At 53.4% G+C, this 18517-nt stretch overlaps 1 protein-coding gene across 3 annotated transcripts in view; it reads right to left on the minus strand.

Annotated features, from left to right (window-relative positions):
• Positions 1-668: 668 nt before the first annotated feature.
• Positions 669-18517, minus strand: part of NAA60 (N-alpha-acetyltransferase 60, NatF catalytic subunit) — a 38585-nt gene continuing 20736 nt past the window's right edge. The window contains exons 2-6 of one of the 3 annotated variants that reach the window (XM_033839340.2): positions 6739-6854; positions 4714-4843; positions 3546-3642; positions 2055-2289; positions 669-956 (exon numbers count right to left, since the gene is read on the minus strand). In XM_033839340.2, the coding sequence (XP_033695231.1) occupies positions 800-956; positions 2055-2289; positions 3546-3642; positions 4714-4843; positions 6739-6848 (729 nt within the window). In that variant the 5' untranslated portion in view covers positions 6849-6854 and the 3' untranslated portion in view covers positions 669-799. Of the gene's footprint in view, positions 957-1034; positions 2290-3545; positions 3643-4713; positions 4844-6738; positions 6920-18517 lie in introns of those variants that run through there. The other 2 variants (XM_073793271.1, XM_033839339.2) reach the window with 2 other exon arrangements.

Raw genomic sequence — 18517 nt, forward strand, 5'->3', positions numbered from 1 at the left:
CTTGGCCCACATCACAATCCGCTCTGGGCCGTGTCCATGCACAAGGGGTAGACCTTGGAGTCCCCATGACGCCTTCCAGCTCTGCCAGCTCTGCCATTCCCTGAGGTCTGGAAGACCAGCTCCCCACGGTGCTCAGAAGCGGCCGTGTCTAAGCAGAGCTCTCATCTAGGTGCCCACCACAGGGCAAGGCCGCTGCTGTTAAAGCTGCCATCTACAGTGAAGCACCACCAGGGACACAGCGGCACTGATAACCCCTGGGAAGGGGAAGCTGAGTGTCTGGGGACAGGAGTAGAAGGGGCTTGATCTTTTGGTAACTTTTCAATTTTTGAACCATGTGAATGCATTATTTTTTAAAAAGTAGTTCAGTAGTTCAGGTAGTTCAGGCCAAGCTCTGGCCAGGTCAAGAGCTCTGCTTTCCCTCCTGAAGTTTCTGAGAGACGTTCGGGAACTATCTCGGCCCCTGGCCATGCTTCCCAGCACCCTGAGCAGCAGATGCCCATCCAGGGCCTCCTGTTTTCATTGCTGAAAGCACCGCCTCCATTTCCCCAACCATCAGCCCACTGGGCTCTGCTCCCCTTTCTGCACCCCCTGCTCTGGTGTACCTGGGGGAGACCGGGCACGCCCCTTGACTCTCTTCTCCCGAGCCCACGTAGCACCGGGCCTGCAGGTGGGGCAGGCCGACGGGCCCGGCAGGTGCCCACCGGCTCCTCTGCAGAGGACAGCAGAAGTCAGATGGCCGGGAAGGTGGTTTCCACAGGGTGCCGAGGGGTGGGGCCTGGCAGAGACTGCCCGGCTGGCGTCACATGGTCCGGCTGTACTCGATGCCGCCCTTGGTGGAGATGCTTGACCATGGCAGGAAGCTGCAGAGCAGGTTGTGGGCCTGGCGGTAGATCCTGTGCGGGATGGAACAGGGGCTCAGGTTTGCTAGCGCAGAGCCCAGGTGCTGGATGTAGTCCGTGCAGCTCTGTTAAGGAAGATTCCGACTTGCCTGCCCAACTGCCCCAGGGCGGCACTGTCAGCACGGTGACCATGGGGGCCGCATGCAGACAGCATGCCACTCTTGCAGGAGGCCAAGAGCCTGCTCAGCCTCTGCAGGGCTGGAAAGCCTCATCAGATGGAGGGGGCTCTGCTGCACAAAATAATGCAGGGCACAGCCTGGGTACAAGGGACCTTCTGGGTGAGGCCCCAGGCACCTGGACACCCAGACTAAGGCTGGACAGGACTGGGTGCTGGGGGAGGGGTCTGGAAGAGCAAGTGTTCCTAGTTCTCCCCTACGCTCAGTCCTCAGACTGGCAGGGCCCTGTCCCTGTGATGAGGAGGGGTCAGCAGTCCTGACCCCGTGGACACCCACAGAGACCCATCTTCACAGGAGCTAGGCCTGCAGGCTTTTGGGCCGCCCTTGTCTTTCTTGTTTATTTCCCTGTGAAATGGATAAATCCTGGACTCATTAATTTAACTTCTCTCTCTCACATACACACAGTATTTTGGGGTTCACACCCTATGACTATCAGGAAGTCTCCTGGCCTCCACCGAACCTGTCAAGGGCCAGAGAGAGTTAAAGAGGAGGGAGCAGGGCAGGGACACACCTCTGGGTCACGCACCCAGCAAAGAAGGTTTGAACCCAAGTGTTCAAAAACAGCAAACAGTTCGTTTCACCTCACTTGCTTGTCTTCTCCCCCACCAGCACACAGCCCCATGAGAGCCGGGGCTTCTGGCTGTTTCGTTCACTGTTGTATCCCCCACGCACCTGGGGGAACAGGAGGCTCTCATTCGATACTTGATGGATGGATGGATCTTAGTCCAGGAGGCTGAACACCCTCCCCTCACACCAGTCTAACGTCCAGCGAGCGCCGAGTGCCAGAGCTGGCCTGCTTTCCCAATGTCCACACCCAGGCTGTCATTTCCCAAGATGTGCCAGCCAGACCTGCCCACAACAATATCTGGTCCCATGAGCTTGGCCTTGTGGATACCACGTGAAGGCAACCACAGCTCCAGCTGGCACACGGGCCCTGCTAGGAAGCCACAATACCTCACCCCCGAAAGAGAAAGGATATAGGATGGTCCAGGGAGGGTGGCCACCGTTGATGTAGAGGACATAGGTGAAGCCATCTTTGAGGACCCCTCGGATGGAATAGTAATAGGGGAGATAGTGATGCTGCTTGAAGTCTCTGTTTTCGTAGAAGTTTATAGCCGTATTGTTGGTAGTGAGGACGTGCAGGTAGATGGCTTTGCAGTGGTCCTGGGCGGTGGTTGATATGTGATCTTTTAAACTCTCAAGTAATAGGGAACCTGCGGAGGAAGAGGTGCAGGGCAAGTGGGAAGGAAGCGTGAGGCAGACAAGGAAGTCATCTTTGCAGAGGTCTCTACAGATCTCTCTGCTTTTGGACTGAAGACCGACCTCCCATAACCAACCACTATGGAAGTCCCTAACATCTCATGGCTCGATGGGGCTTGTCACCTGAGGCCCTGAGGCATCTGGAACCGCGGATGCCAGCCTGCTAGTTCCCTCCCAGGGGCTGAACCCACAACAGAGACTCACTGATCTTTTTAGACAATGAAGTGTAAACCTGAGCCCAGGAAAATGTGGAACAGACACAAATGAAGACTCTGCCACTCACTGGCTGTGTGGCTGAGTGGGATGGGAATTTGGAGTCATGCGGGCAGCCCGGCACCCCAGGTGTGGCGGGCACCCGATAAATGGTGGCTAGCACTATTTTTCAATTATGTTTTCTACTCTTAATCAAGAATACCTTGGGTCTCTGTCACACAGAGTGAAGTAAGTCAGAAAGAGAAAAAAGAATACCATATATGTTAAAGCACATATATGGAATCTAGGAAAACGGTACTGATGAACCTAGTGGCAGGGCAGGAATAAAGACACAGACGTAGAGAATGGACTTGAGGACACAGCAGGGAAGGGGAAGCTGGGACGAAGTGAGACAGTAGCACTGACATATATACACTACCAAATGTAAAATGGATGGCTAGTGGGAAGCTGCTGCATAGCACAGGGAGATCAGCTCGATGCTTTGTGACCACCTAGAGGGGTGGGATAGGGAGGACAGGAGGGAGACCAAGAAGGAGGGGATATGGGGATATATGCATACTTACAGCTGATTCACTTTGTTGTATGATAGAAATTAACACAACATTGTAAAGCAATCATACTCCAATAAAGATATTAAAAAAATATATATCTTGGGATCAGACATAAGCTGTGTGTGTGGTGAGAGGCACGATAAGGGGTGCCCATTCCCAAATGAGGACATTCGGGAGCGGTTATTTATCTGATCTTGTCAGATTTGGGAAGGAGGCCACGGCAGAAAGACCTGGTGTTGTATGGAAAGAGGACAGGCTGAAGGCCAAGGGAGTGGGTGGGGCCATGGGTCTTGTTGGAAGGGGAGAAGGATGAAGGTCTGGCCCCAGACAGAGGGACAGGGATGGAGGAAGAGACTGAGGGGTATTTATGAGAGACAATCGTCAGAACGGGGCGGGGGGGGGGGGGCGAGTTGGTGGTGGTGGTTTATGAGCTCTGCCACTCTTACCTATGCCGTGCTTTCTGAATTCCTTCACTACTCCCAGGCTTAGGATGTACGCAACCTGCGTGTCAACAGAGAAGCTGGAGGCTAGAATATCTCCATCCTAAAGAGAAAGTCAGAAACAGTCGCGTCAGCAGTGGAGGCCCTGGTCCCACTGTAGGACACAGCTCACTTGCCAACATCCCAGCCATGACACCTGGGGGGACACTGGGGCAGAGGGAACAGAAGACAATAGAGGGTCACCTCCACCCCCATGGAAACAAGAGGGTGTGGGCCCTTCTGCGAGAAACTGCAGATGTAAGAGCACACAAAAAAATCGCTTCTCTTGGGGTGGGTGGTAGACCAGACAAGGAGGGTCAGGGATGCCAGACGAGTGAAGTCATAGCGGGAAGAAGGAACCGCTCAGCGGGCCCTCAGCACGTGACAGTCCACCCGCCAAGAGACAAGACAGCCCAAAAGAGTGTGAATGTTTTAACTAGGGATCCTACACAGCCCCAGGTGATCTCACAGTAAAGGGGGAGGCGGGGGGTAGGGTGGACAGTGGTTCCCTCCACCACTCTCCGCTGCCAGGGCCAGGCCAAGTGACACACCGCCCCACATGGGTCTCTTGGTTCCGGAGATGCAATTTTGGACCGGGAGTGTCATGAATCCGACCAGCACACGGTTCTTATTTCTTCTACCTCACAAAGAACTAGAAGGATCTGCCATGTGTATGGTTTTCTCTACCCAATGAAAAGGACACTTGGCGACTTGGTCTTTGTGTCCCGTCCACTGCTCACTGAGTGGCTCCCACGTGCTGGGAGTGGGTCGGCTCCCCAATCCCCGCCCCACCCTCCACACCACAGTTAGCCTGGACACAGGTGGGCTTGTCATCGGTCTCAGGGAGGTAAGCATCCTTCCTGCTCTTGTGACTCGAAGCCCGCAGAAAGGCCAGTGTACCGTTTACCCGCCTCCCTACTTCAAAAGGGCTGTCATTGTGAAGCCTGTGGTCATGTTACTTAATGCATATACGACTGTGTCATGAACACACAGAAAGAAACCAACCAGGTACGAATCTCACACGCTGTCTGGGCTCCCAAGAGAAAGGGCCAGAGCAGGCAGCGTGACTGTGTCACAAGGCCCCACAGTCCTGTCCAGAGGCACCGACTGCCAAGTCATTGCCGCATACACTCACCTCCTTGTGTATCTTGGTCCTACTTTTTATTTCAGCTACGATCATTCCCACGATGGCGCCCCTGTAGGTTGCGGCAAGGGAAAAGAACTTCTTGTTGGAGGTGATATCACGATACCATGAGTCTGGGTACCTGAAGAGGAGACAAACTCAGATGAACTGGCCAGGTCAAGTCCAACCCCCGTCGTGCTTCAGAGAGTTGAACCACAGGGGACCCTAGGCTGCTCTGTCCACCACTCAGGGTTGACGAGGGGTCTGCCCATCGCTCAGTCTCCACCGAAGTGTATCACTCTCAGAGTATCATCTTCTGAAAGCGGTTATCTGTCCAGACAGGACTGGAAATTTGATAGGAAAACGATCTTACAAGACACAGAGACAAGAGGGGAAAAGCTCTGATGATGCTGTCCCCTCGAGAGCAGTGCCTGGGGGGTCAGGTGGATGAGTTAAGATTGATGACCCCCGCAGCCCGTGGACACTTGGGTGATTTCCAAGAATTCTGTGAGACTTTTTCAAGACTGGGGGAAGTGGTGTGGGGAGAGCCAGGTTTGCTGCAGAGTGGCATTTGAGTTTCAGGGACTGGGCCTCAAGGGCAAGGTGTATCCAGGGTCACTGGGGCTGCTCACCAAGTGCCGTCCGAGGGGAGCAGGGAAAAGAACAGTGATGCAGTGATGAAAAGGCAGACTCAGCCACAGCCAAGGAGGCTCGGTCAGGAGGGTGTCTGGGTTTGTTTCCTAACGGACACAGCGGGTTAGCCCAGGATGCCTTTCATGAGACCAAGAGCTGGAGGAGGGTCTCAGACCCTCCTGGCGACACAGAGAGGTGCTCTACTCGGGTCTGCACTGTAGAGGCCACCACCCACCCACTGGAAGGTTCCATAGAACCTGAGCATCACCCAGGCTCCTCTCCTGGTCCTCATCACACTCCCGCCTTCTAACCGCAGCAGTGCCGGGTGGCGCGGCAGCCAGGAGGGGAGCTGCCACCACATGGTCTGATGGGACTGAAGTTCTCTCCCTCATCTTTGGAACCTGAGGCCTCAGGCCCAGGAAGCTGCAAGGAGAGGCAAGCAGGTCGGACTACTCAGAGGCACAGAGGCTCTGGCTGGTGAGGCTCTACCTGCCCCAGGTCACCCTCAGCGGGGTCTAACCTCGGACTTACTGGATTACTTTCCAGCGGTGGGACTGCTGGGATGACATTTATTTTCTAACCTATGAAGCCACCGCTAGCCCGTGGCCCCAGAAGGTGACAATTCACATTCCCATCAGGGACGTAAGGGAATCCCTCCCCTCCTGCCGGCAGCAGGTTAAACACGTCTGAGGCTAAGGCTCACGGAAATGTGATGATTGGCAGGACCTTGTTTATTTTTAATTTTTAAAAGTTTGCACTATTTTTATCACTACAAGCTCTATGTGCATATTACAGAAAAACGTAGGAAGTACAGACAAGCAAAACCAGACAAACTTGTGGATGTTAATCATCCACCCACACGAACTACCGAACACATTTGCTACGAGGTACATATCCTCCTCAGCTTTTATCTTGTATGTGTTCTTAAACAAAAGGGGGATTGTGGTACATACTGCTTTCTAGTCTGCTTTTTCCACTTAATATCTCATAAAAAAACTCTCCTAGTCAACATATATACCTCTAGGACAGGTTTTTTTTCCCCCGGCAGAATAACATTATACTTTTGCATACATATACCCCGATGTATGTAACCACTTCCTTTCTGTTAAGATACTTAAGTAGCTTCTCAATTTTCTGAATATTGTAAGTAGCACTGCATGGAACATCTTTGTAACTAAAGATTCTCAGTCAAGCCCTTTCGGGGATCTCTAGGAACATAATGAGGTGCAAAGAGCCTGGTGGTAGTCAGGGAGCAGGGCCCGGGGCCCCGACAGGCGAGGTCACTCTGGGCCACCACGGCGCCTTCACAGCAAGCCTTTCAGCTTTGGCACCCGCAGCTCTGTGCACATCCCCCCTGCCATTCCCCATCCCCCAAGCCACAGCTGGGGACACTGCTCAACTTACTCGATGGGGAACCAGTCGCCGCACAGGTGCTTCACGGTGTCTATGTCATCGTGGCAGAGGAGACGCAGGCTGACCTCGCTGAGGGAGCTGGATGGCACCACCTCTGTCATTCACACCTGCAGGGAGGGAGGTGTCAGGAGGCAGCCGCACCCACGCTGCCGCCTCCTCCTCCTCATATAACCTGTGAGGCAAGCAAGGTGGGAAAGCTCGCACCGTCCCCCTGATGGAGTGTTCCTCCCCTCACAACACTCCCTGCACTAGGCATCACAGGCACACCCCCACCTCCACCGTCCCTGCAGGGCAGGAAACCAAGGATCGGGAAGGCCTGGGAGGATGGGGACCCAGGGTCGCCTCGCTGCTCACATGGGATACTCCTGAGCCCCACAGAGGGCAGCCCAACTCTGGTCTGTGTTCTCTCTTCTCTTGGTCCCTCTGAGCTGCCTGCTGAGCACCCACACCAGCCCTACTTCTGCCCAGAGGTTCTCACGTCTCCCTCACACCTGCTGTTTTTCCACTGGGGAGACACATGGCCCTGCCAGCCCCAACTCCTCCCAGCCTGGGCCAGTGGCTGCCAACAAACGACCCAGGGCTCAGCAGCCCCAGAGACTGCTGGATTTAGAGTGGCACTTGCTGGGTGGGCCATTTCTCCTCCCCTATGTGCGCACAGAAGGACTTCAAGACATGCCAAAAGTTCAAGACAGGGGCCACGAGTTGCAACGATTAAATCAGGAAGCTACATTCAGTCCAGGTAGCAAGGCCATGGGTGGACTCTGACAAAGCACCTCCACCCCCAGGACTCAGCGATCGCCAAGGAAAAGCCTAACCTCACACCCCTGAGATCCTGCAGTCCCACGTCCCCCAGGGATGGAGGCCAGCCTCCAGTGCCTCCTGTGAAATACACAAAGCCCTCAAGGTTCCTACCTACAATGCTAGGCCTGAAGCCAATCAAGCCTCCAGGCCTAACTTCACAACTGCAGGTAACACTTGGCACCCGGGCACCATGACATCTGACACACACGGAACGGGTAGAATTCTACAAGACAACTGGCCTGGTCTCGTCAAAAAGTCAATGTCATTTAGGGACCTCCCTGGTGGTGCACTGGTTAAGAAATCTGCCTGACAATACAGGGTACACAGGTTCGATCCCTGGTCCGGGAAGATCCCACATGCCGCGGAGCAACTAAACCCGTGCACCACAACTACCGAGCCTGCACTCTAGGGCTCGCGCTCTAGAGCCCACGCACCACAACTAATGAGCCCGCGAGCCACAACTACTGAAACCCATGTGCCTAGAGCCCGTGCTCTGCAACAAGAGAAGCCACCGCAATGAGAAGCCCACGCACCACAACGAATAGTAGCCCCCCGCTCGCTGCAACTAGAGAAAGCCCGCACCCAGCAACGAAGACCCAACACAGCCAAAAAATAAATAAATTTATTAATAAAAAAAGTCAATGTCATTAAAAAAATAGACTAAAAAAGACAAGGAGACCTACAACCAAATGCGACGTGTAAACTCTTCCTGGGAAATATAAAAAGTCAAACAACATTTTGGAGAAACTTAAATATTGGCTGGACAGTAGATGATGAATTTATGATGAAATTATCATGAAACTGTAATTAACTGACTTAGATGTGGAGGGTACAGTGCTTATGCAGAAAGTCTTAGGAGATGCATTGCTGAAATACTTTGGAGTGAGGTATCATGAGGTCTAAAACTAAACAGTTCAAACATTTTTCAACTGCTTAGAATGCAAATGTGACAAAACGCTATTAGCGGTTGGACCTGAGTGGCAGGTTGATATAAAATAGGAACTTACTGGTCACACATTCAATTTTTCTACATATTTGAAATTTTTCATACTAAACATCGGAGTTGGGGCAAAGGGTAGCCTGAAGTTACCTAAACTGACTCTAGAAACCACAGTTCTGTGAATGGGCACCGTGAGAGTCCAGGCAATGACCAAAGGTCAAAGGGAGCCCAAGTGCAGTGCCCTCCTGCTGTCCTGACCCTGCTCCTGATTGGTTCCCATGAAACACAGGCATTTCCATGAGGGTCCCCGGGAAGGCCATGTCCTAACCTGCCACCTGCCAGGGGCCGAATCCACCCTGAGGCTTGACCACAGGGCCAGTGGGGCAGCTGCTCAGTCTCAGACTTGGACATGACCCCAGTAGGCTCTGTCCAGCAAGAAGGGTTCCTTTGAGGGATGGCCAAGGGTAGGCTGGGCAATGACAGGTCTGCCGCCGTCCCCCTTCCCCTTCATGGCACCAGCCAGTCTGACACGGACTAGCTGGGGTGGGGGCTTTAAAGGTCAGGTCCACGGGGCTGGAAACATGGTGACCTTGGTGACCTTGAAGCAGACATGGGGTGGGCGGGGAGGCAGAGGAGGTACTACAGGAGCTCCATGGCTCTGTGCCCACATCGGGTTCTGTCTCTCCAGCTCTCGCCAGACCCTGCAGGGTAAGGTCCATGCCACCTTGACAGGTCCCTCTGCACAGCACGGCTTGAGAGCCGAGATGAGAGGGGACCTGCTCTCTCTTCCTCCTCCGTGTTTCCAGCCAGCACCTGCGCGCTGCACACACTGCCCACGTGGGGTCTGCCAGGTGGGGCCCCTCCTGTGACCCCCTGGCAGCGTGAAGGGAAGCTCATCAGGACAAGAAGCAGGTGAGCTCCTGCCTGAGGCCTGGTGGATCCCAACAGGCACCCTTCTTGAGAAGACTCGTCACTCAGAGGGGACCTCTGAGAGCCCACTCACGCAGGGCAGAGACAGCCGCCCACGTCCTTGTTTTCAGATGACAGGACCAGGGACCAGGCCATCACAGACATTAACGTGAGAGGCTTCTGGAGAAAGGGTAGCCACAGCTTCTGGGCTGAGTTCTCGGCTCCAAACACAAAACAAAACCAAAACTCCAACCAAACAACAAAAAAATCCTCCCAGACTTGGCAAATCTGACCTTCCCACATTGCCTGTGTTTTTCTTGTTGTTGGGACACACTTTCAGAAACCAAAGATGCTGTCCAGCTCCATCTCTCATGAACAGCTTGGCTGGTCCACTGCTCAGCAGCAACCCCCACCACCAATGGTGCCCAGGACGCTCTGGTCAATGTGACCTCAGGGACCTCAGGCCGGCCACCTCTTGGGAAATGGACTGTCGACCAAAAATGGCAACTCTTGAGTTTTATGAGTCATCTCTGTCCAGAATACATCCTGGCAGTCACAGCCAGGACGTGGCTTCACGGTCATCCCAGACTGTACAGTTCCAGGAGCAGAACGAGGCCCAACACATCGCAGCTGCCACAACAAAGCACTGCTTCCTGCGAGGTTTCTAAACAACCCACTGCACACGTGACCCTCTTTCCCCCACAAAGGGAGAGAGTCCACAAAAAACCTCTAAAAGCACCCACGGAAGTGCTGCTAATCTTGTTGGCATGAAAACAGCAGTGTGGTTGTGTAGGAAATGTCCATATTCCTGAAGAGATGCACGCTGGACATAAAGGGGTGAAATTCAGAATGTTCTGGAGCTGAATTTAGCTGGAGCGAAAGTGGCAAAATGTTCACAACCATTGAATTGGAAGACGGGTACACCAGGTGTATGTGTGAAAATGTTCCTAATTAAAATTAACCATCAACCTGCCAGACTTCTCCACAGGCTGAGTTTCCGGCATGGATGGCAGCTTCCCCAGGTGACTGATGGAGGTACCTCTGCCATTCTGCACGAGGCCACCCTGCAGTGGCCACCCCACCTCTGCACACCCCTCGCTGGGAACAGCACAGCGCACTCCCTGCTGGCCGCGGCTGCCCACTGGCCACACGCGGGAGCCCTGGAGGGTTGGATGCCTGGTTCGGAGATTTCCGGGGGCAGGAATACCGTCCGGGACTCAAGTTAAACAACCCCCAAACTCCACCGTGGTTTTAAAGAGGAGGGTGTAGACACCCGGGGACAAGGGTGCCGCTTTAGAAGCTGCCGGAGGGGCTAAGTCTTAACCACGGGGCCAGTTGGCGCCCCTTCTCCTTCCCTCGCGGCCAAGAGTGGGGAAACGCAGGAAACCCCAGTCAAAACCTCGAGCCTTTGGGACGGTCGACAACCCCGCACCATCTGAGGCCGAGGCCTGGCCTTCAGTGCAGTCTTTCCAGAGAAGGCTCCTGAGACAGGCGTCCCCCTCTCCCTGTGGCAACTGCCTTTAGGGAAAATCCTGGGGGACAAGCCCCAATACATCACCACCTGCCTAATCTGAGTGGCCAAACAGGATGCCCTATACACGTTCTGCTCAACACTCCAGTGATGGCACAACCCCTGCTCTAAATTGAGCAAAGGAGTGTAAGCTAGAGCCCACTGTGAGCTCACCAAAAAACAGCCCCAACGTGGAAGCAACCCAAATGTTCATCAATGGATGCCTGAACCAATACAATGTGTGCATCCATGCGGTGAATATTTAGCACTGACACGTGCTACAATGTGAATGAACACGGCAAACATGATGCTGAGTGAGAGAGGCTGGACATAACGGGCCACATACTGCACCTTACGATTCCATTTCCATGAAGTGTCCAGAACAGGCAAATCCATAGGGACAGAAGGCAGATTAGTGGTTGCCTACAGTGGGGAGTGGGGTTGAGAGGCTTGGAGGGTGATGGCTAAGGGTGTAGGTTTCTTCTGGGAGTGGTGAAAATGTTCTGACACTGAACATGGTGATGGCTGCACAGCTCTGTGAATACACTGAAAACACTGAATGGTACACTTTGGGTGAATTCATGGTAGGTGGACTGTACCTCAATAAAGCTGTTAAAAAGAAAACAAGGGCTTCCCTGGCGGCGCAGTGGTTGAGAGTCCGCCCGCCGATGCAGGGGACACGGGTTCATGCCCCGGTCCGGGAGGATCCCACATGCCGTGGAGCGGCTGGGCCCGTGAGCCATGGCTGCTGAGCCTGTGTGTCCAGCGCGTGTGGACACGGGAGAAACAGGAGAGGCCACAACAGTGAGAGGGGCCCGTGTATGGGAAAAAAAAAAGAAAACAAAAACCAGCCCCAATCTTGAGAGTAAACGTTTCTTTGGTGAAATGGATAAAAACTATTCTTTCTGAAGGAAGTCACAGTAGATTCCAGAAAGAATCAGAAACTTTCCAGCCTGCAAGTCAAACTGCAGGGGCTCAAGCTGGTACCAGAGAGGGGCTCCTGCAGTGGGGCTGGTCCACACCCCACCTCCCCCAGCCCCTGCCTCTGAGCCAGGCCCACCAGGGTTGGGGATGGGGGTGCTCTGAGGAAGATGAGGCTGAAGGTCAGGGAGGCTGGAGGGAGGCACAGACTCACAGAGATGAGGAAGAGCCGCCAGCCCACCAGGGCCAATCTGGTAGCTTACTCCAGATGTGGGCCAATTTTAATATTTCATATTCAAAGAAAAAAAATCTGTCTTTGGCTTGGAGTGTGTAAGAAGTGACCAAAGAAAGTTGTCAAGGCTCAACCAAGTGCATCTGTGTTGTCTATGGGTTTTCACGGGGTAAGCTGCTTAGGTGATTTTGAGAAAGGAAAGATCAGGCTCAGATTTGCCCCTGTCTGGGAAGTCAACACAAAGCACAAATCACCGGATGAATTTCAAATCAACTTTCGGCTCCAATACCTGACCTGCACCAGGAAACTCCACATCGTCCTCTTCCTGGAAAACCAGCTCCAGGTGGTTTGTCTGGGGTTTGATGGGCTGATGCCAGCCTGAGAAACAGGGTGACATGCCTGCCCACCCTCACCACCCCTGGCAGAGCTCCAGGTGTCTCACTGGCTGTGCCCCACTCTTCTCTCAACCAACAGCAAATGTGCTCTGAGCTCCCGCAGAAAGGAGCTACAGGACGGGATACGTCGGCTCACTCTCACCAGTCTCTCCTCCGGAGCTGGCAGGACAAGTGCAGGCAACCAACAAAACCAGCTGCAGAGCCTGGATCTGGGTGGTCACAGGCAGACACAGGACACCCGGAGCCACAGGAAGCAAGGCCTTGACCTCTGGTACCTGCGGCAGGGGGCTGATTGCAAGGAGGCTGAGTGGGCACTTCCTGAGGGAATGGAAATGTTTTGTATCTTGATGGTGGTGGTTACACACACAAACACATATGTACACACACACATATATACACACATTAAACTCATTGGGTACATTTTGTCATATGTCTATTAAACTTCAATAAAGTTGATTTTAAAACATTTAAAAAATTGAGGCTTGATAGCAAAGAGAGAGACTCATAATAAATGACCATCTCTTATGTCCTGGGATTTATACATTTTCCCCATAGTACCCTTGGGATAATGCTCTCGACCAAAGGGGCAGGATTTGTTCCCTGTTCAACTTTCAAGAAAAACACTGGGCTCTAAGACACACAGCTATTTGTGGATTCGTGCATCCCTATTAAAAGTACTTCCGTGTTTTCAAAGGCCAGTTCTTTAGATGCCTTGATTTAAAAATAGAAACACGTCACATTTAACTAAGGGAAAATGCAGCATGTCATAGTGTTAATCTGTCCCAGCCCAACCAACAGGAGTGGAGAAGGGGGCAGGAAGGCTTGGGGAATGGAGAATCTGGCGCCCGTGTGCCAGAGAGAAAGGAATGGTGCCAGGGAGGGTGAGGTCAAGGCGGCAGCGGTGGTACAGGTGGGAGGTTGGTGTGGCTGGTCCACCGCTACAGGAGAGGCTGGGGACTGACATCTGACACCTGTGGGGACCCCACCTGTCTGCCTGGAACTAATCTCCTATCACTATGGGCCACCCTAAGGGCTTAAGAGACAAGGATTCTGAAGACTCACTAGAGAACAGAGGCCGGTGGGTGAAGCCTGAGCACAGCCCCCGAGTCAGCCCTATGTCTTAAGGCCTGGGGTGCTAGTGGACGGGCACCAAAGCCGCACAGGCCACCTTTCTGTATGTTTCTCTACAAAGACACAGACACGCCGATACTATGAAAGCAGGGACATGCTGTACGGGAGAAGGCATAGTTCAGGACTGCAGGGAGAGTCCTCCCTAGATTTCCTGGGTCTTCATCCTGTCCTTGGCCTTTAGGGGTCAGTGAGTGGAACAATTCCAGGAGGGACAGAAACCGGATTCTCCAAGACAATGAAGGACCCACCGGCTCACCTCTCGGTCCATCCTTTCTCCTTCCCCAAACCTTGTCCTTGTGGGCTGTCTGCAAGCCTCAACTTCCTTCTGAGCTGAAATGACCTCTCGGGTTCCTGTACTGAAGTCCACGTGGTGGCTGGGGGGGAGGTGGTGCCTGATCACCTAGGCATCCCCTCCCCGACCACACTTCCCGAGCGCCTCTGAGTGCTCAGCCAGACGGATAGAGTGAAAGCCAACATCCCAGGAGCATCTTCCATCCCCCTCCCATTGCCAAATGCTGGGATTCAGAACCTAGGAGCTTGGAATGGGATTGTTCCAGTTTTTGGAGGGGTTTCCTGGCACCAGCAAGATCCCCACGGTGCATTCCACTCCCAACCAGTGAAGAAAGCCATACACAACCCTGTTTCCTGGAGACCACTCCCCTCTACAGACTGTGTCCTGATGCCCCAGGTCCACAGGGCCTCTCCCTCCTTCAAAGGCACTGCTTCTCAGTCCCAAACAGGCCATACTTAACTTTTAAAAACTGCTCCCATCATCTTAATGGTTTGAGAAGTGCTCTGGACTCCACCTTGACCTCAGCAGACTGCCAGTGGTCAGGCCAGCCATGACCACATTGCCCCTTCCCTTCCCTCTTTTCTTTTTTTTTTTAAATTAAATTTATTTTATTTTATTTATTCATTTTTGGCTGCGTTGGATCTTCGGTGTGGCACGCAAGCTTCTCACTGCGGTGGCCTCCCCCGCTGCAGAGCACGGGCTCCAGGCGCGCGGGCTTCAGTAATTGTGGCACACGGGCCCAGTCGCTCTGCGGCATATGGGATCCTCCCAGACCAGTGCTCGAAACCGTGTCCCCTGCATTGGCAGGCGGACCCCCAACCACTGTGCCACCAGGGAAGCCCCCTTCCTTCTTTTCTTTTACTCCTGTTGATTCAAAATGGTCCTTTCTCCTTGCTGAGGCTAGGCCACCCTCCACTTGTGCTCGGGACTCTGTGCCCTCCACATGCTCCCAGACCCTGCAGGGATGCTGGAGCCACCATGCCCAGGGTCAATCCCAGCTCTGCTGTCCACTGGGACATCTCTGTCCTGCTGCATGCTTCAGTTCTCCTATCCGTCGCTGGGAAGATAAATGAGGTGGCCACTAAGGGACACCCCAGTCCCTGGCCCAGCTCCACATCTCCTTCCTCCCTGACCCAAGCACCACCTTCTCCAACATTTTCAATCTTCTCTTTTGCACAAATACCCTCCAGTGCACACCGCGCACCCTCTCCTGGACAAGCCTCCCACCACCTTCTCTCCCTTCAATGGAACTGCCCGCACTGCCACATTTGCTGCCACTTCTTGCTTTACTCCTGCCCCAGCTCCCCTCAGGCCTGGCCTCTGCTCCAGCACATGGTGACAACGCACTGACAGTCTCCCCCGCTGCAACCCAGCAGCCTCCCTCAGGAGTCACCTCCCTAAACTCACTACAGCTCACATCTCCGTCAATCCCCTTCTTGAGCCCTCAGCTCCCTGCACCCTGTGACAAAGCACCGCCCTGGTCTGTCCCCAGCACTCCAGGTGTCTTCTCAAGCGAAGCACAGGGAAGATTAGCACACACTCCTCCATGGCACAAGAATGAAAGACCGCTGGGCCCTCAGGAGTGTGAAATTCTGCAGGCACCAGGCCTATCAGCTTGAAAAATCCAACAGCCATGGACTCCAAGCTCTTGCCTTCAGGATGGATGACGCAGAAAAGGAACTATAAGCCAGTGATGGACACAGGGCACCGCCCTGCGCATCAGTAAAATGGGCTGAAGGGCTCAGAACGTCAAGTGAGGGAAACTGAGCGCTCAGCACAGCTTGTCTGTTCAAATGAGCAGCCGCTCGTGGTGGGGCAAGCCGTCTCCAAAGCAGCCTGGGCTCCTTCCAAAGCCTCAGAGTAGGAGGAACATGAATAATTTACAGGCGAAAAGAAACAAACACCCAGCACTCCAGTTCCAAAGAGCCTCCCTCATACAACCCACCTCATCTTGCCCAGAGGGGAGCCCACGTATTCCTCACACACAATTTAAGACACATCCCTTCAAACATGAACTGATAACAGTGGAGGATTCCATTTGTGTGAAATTCTAAAACTGGCTAAAGGAACCGATGGCGACAGAAATGAGAATGTGGCTGGGGGCGTCAGACGACACTGAGAGGGGGCAAAAGGTGACCCACCGGGCTGGCGGTGACGTTCCACGTGTCCTTTGGGGTCACCAACTGTGTGCATCTGCACACTTCCCAATTTAAAAATAAGACAACAGGTGGTCCAGGAGCAGTCCCAGGGACAGCCCATTTTGGCTTTCTTTTGGGCCAAAGCTTCTATCACCTCCCGCGCATTCCACACTGAGAATCCATTCAGTCATTTGTTTACCAAAATTGTACTAAAAATCCAGGGCCTGCTCTAGGCACTGGGGTCACAGCAAAAAGCATCACTGGACATCTCTGATTATTGGAGGAGCTACTGAGGGGAGAAGGAAGGTGTGTGTTTTTCTGCACTATTACCTAAATACTCTCAGAAACCCCTTCTTTTGCTTGAGGAATTCTGAGGCAAACTGCACATCAATGAACAGGAAAAGTGCTGTCCACCAGGCTGGGCTGGGAGGGGTTAACACAACTGTGGGAAGGGATGCTCTCCTCCCTCAGCCACAGGAAAGGTGGGGAATCCACCCCCTTGCCTCAGTCAAGATGTTTTTCTTGGGCTTCCCTGGTGGCACAGTGGTTAAGAATCCACCTGCCAATGCCGGGGACACGGGTTCGAGCCCTGGTCCGGGAAAACCCCCACATGCCGTGGAGCAACTAAGCCCGTGCAACACAACTACTGAGCCTGCACTCTAGAGACCGCGAGCCACAACTTCTGAGCCCACGTGCCACAACTACTGAAGCCCACATGCCTAGAGCCCATGCTCCGTGACAAGAGAAGCCACTGCAATGAGAAGCCTGCGCACCTCAATGAAGAGTAGCCCTGGCTCGCTGCAACTAGAGAAAGCCCACGCAGCAACGAAGGCCTAACACAGCCCAAAAAAAAAAAGATCATGTTTTTCTTATTTGTTCTGCCTCCTCGAATCAAAGAGTTCTGGGAGGCAAAATATTGAGGCCCGAAACGTCCCATGTGCGTGGGACACAAACAAACAAGAGGATCATTGATTCACAACATTTCTCAGAGGGCCTGTGAAGCAGGAGGCAGCAGAGTCCAGGGCTAAGCAAAGCTTTGAGGCCACCAGATCTGGGTTCAAATTCACTGTCCTGCCACCTGCCATGTGCGGGCTATGAGCCGCAGGGAGGGCTATAAAGCAGGGATGGAAGTCCTCATAGGAAGCGTGCAAAACGCCTGCCAGGCAGTGAGATGTAAGCCCTCTGCAAAAGGTGGTCACGACTGCCAGGTGCCAAGTTCTCTGCCAGGGGCCGGCAAACTTGGGGACCCGCAGTTGAAACTTGGGCCATCACCAGATTCTCGAGGATGAGAAGGCAGAGATAAGGGCACTACGCAGCTCAGGGCATCCTGCATTTCAGAGCTCTGCCCTTTAACTTTACACCATATCCCAAGATGAGACAGATCTTATTTTGTTTTAAATTTTATTTCATCATTTTGCTTTTTAACCTCATGTCCATGGTAAAATGACCAGATGTGGAGGGCATGTCCTCGGACCACTGTGCACATATGCCACCTGCGACACCCCCCCCCCGACTCCTTGCAGAGGCAGAATCCTGTGGTTGTTCTAAGGACCAGCATCCCAGCAGTCGACGGGCGGCCAAAGGACTGTTCGTCTTTTGTGGCCTCACTTGGTCAGAATTGGGGAACTATAGTCCGGGTTTGGGGACAGACAAGGACAAAGAGGGAAAACAGAGACAAGAATGTGACCTGGGAGAAAAAGGGCCACTGAACTGGGGGCCAGAGATGTGGAGCCAAGAGCAAACCCTGAGGTCCCCTCTCCTGAAAGCTTCGGGCACGTCTCCTCTTCCTGGAACGGAAACGAAGTGCAGGTGCACCTCTGCTGCCCACCGCACGTTCACACCCACGGACTCGGTCAGAGCGCGAAGCGGAGACAGCCGGACCTGGGCTGGACGGGCCACCAGGATGGCTGGGCAAGAGGTGCCGCTGCCCTGTGGCTTTTCAATTGGGGATCTTGGTCAAGCTGGGACAGGGTTGCCAAGAATGCTGATTCCCAGTTCAGATCGAGGGAGTGGGTCAACCAGTTGGATTTAAAAACAAAACAAACAACAAAAAAACCACTTGTAAATATTAGGTTGGGGCTGATGGTGGTAAATGTATGCATTTAATAGTAGTAAAATGTATGTATTAAACACACATCCTTAGACTTCCCTGGCGGTCCACAGGTTAAAACTCTGCACTTCCACTTCAGGGGGCATGGGTTCGATCCCTGGTCGCAGAAGTTCCACATGCCACAGGGTGCAGCCAAAAATTAAATACACATCCTTGATTGACACCCAAGACTGGACCCTCTTGAGGGCTCTAACCCAACTGAGAGTGAGTGAGTTCTTCCACAGAAAACTCAGGCGGCTGCAGGTGCCCTCAGCACTGTCTGGGGTAGTGGGTGAAATGGACCGCTGGCTGCTCAGTTTGAAGGAGAAAAGCACAGCAAAGGGGGCATCGGGCTTCAGAAACCCTGCCTGCTCCTCACCGCTGCCCCTGCAGCAAACTAGCCCCACCACTG

The sequence above is a fragment of the Tursiops truncatus genome, chromosome 15 (genome assembly GCF_011762595.2).
Source record: "Tursiops truncatus isolate mTurTru1 chromosome 15, mTurTru1.mat.Y, whole genome shotgun sequence".
Taxonomy (NCBI): domain Eukaryota; kingdom Metazoa; phylum Chordata; class Mammalia; order Artiodactyla; family Delphinidae; genus Tursiops; species Tursiops truncatus.